Genomic DNA, 648 nt, shown 5'->3' on the forward strand with positions numbered 1-648 from the left:
CAGGGAGGAGCACCTCTCGTCCGGGACCTGCTCCTTCGCCATCCAGTAGACGGTGGTGAGGACGGCCACCTTCGCCGGGTTCACCTCCACCTTGATGAGCGGGTGCAGCTGCGGGCGGCCGTGGAGGCGCGTCTCGAAGGCCGACTGCTCGCGGTTCACCGCCAGCGCCTGGCGGTGCGCGCCCGAGGTGACGTGCCGCAGCAGGGCATGGCGCTGGAAGTTGTCCGTGCCCACGGTAAAGGCGTTCTCGGCTTTACCGTGCTTGTTCTTCACCAGCGCCTGCCGACACTCTATGCAAAACATGAGTTTCCGCTCATAGTCAAACTCCAGCCAGGTAAATTCTTCCTTCCAGTGCTCATTGAAATAGCGCTTACACTTTTTATTGGAATTGGAAGTTTCCCCGGCTGGCTTTTTCCCTGGAGGCACCATATTGCCGCGGCTGGGAAACCAAACGCTACGGCTGGACCAAAACGAGCCTTGGAGGAGCAGGCTCTACACTTAATTTAGTGAGAAGGTCTATTACAATGCTCCTGGTCCGACTGGGGATGAAAGAGACACAAGGGAGAGGGGTTAGGGCCCCGCGCGCCTCTGCCTCCGCTCAGCGTTAATTCCTGGCTGCTAACGAAGAGCCGCGGTGGCACGGGGGGG

The 648-nt window shown here is 59.9% G+C and overlaps 1 protein-coding gene across 1 annotated transcript in view; it reads right to left on the minus strand.

Annotated features, from left to right (window-relative positions):
• The window catches only part of LOC104538323, a 3,279-nt gene extending 2,850 nt beyond the window's left edge, over window positions 1–429 (minus strand). The window contains exon 1 of the mRNA XM_010181481.1: window positions 14–429. Within this exon, the coding sequence (XP_010179783.1) occupies window positions 14–429 (416 nt within the window). The remainder of the gene's footprint in view (window positions 1–13) is intronic.
• Between the last annotated feature and the right edge of the window lie 219 nt (window positions 430–648).

The sequence above is a fragment of the Mesitornis unicolor genome, unplaced genomic scaffold (assembly GCF_000695765.1).
Source record: "Mesitornis unicolor isolate BGI_N332 unplaced genomic scaffold, ASM69576v1 scaffold22763, whole genome shotgun sequence".
NCBI lineage: Eukaryota > Metazoa > Chordata > Aves > Mesitornithiformes > Mesitornithidae > Mesitornis > Mesitornis unicolor.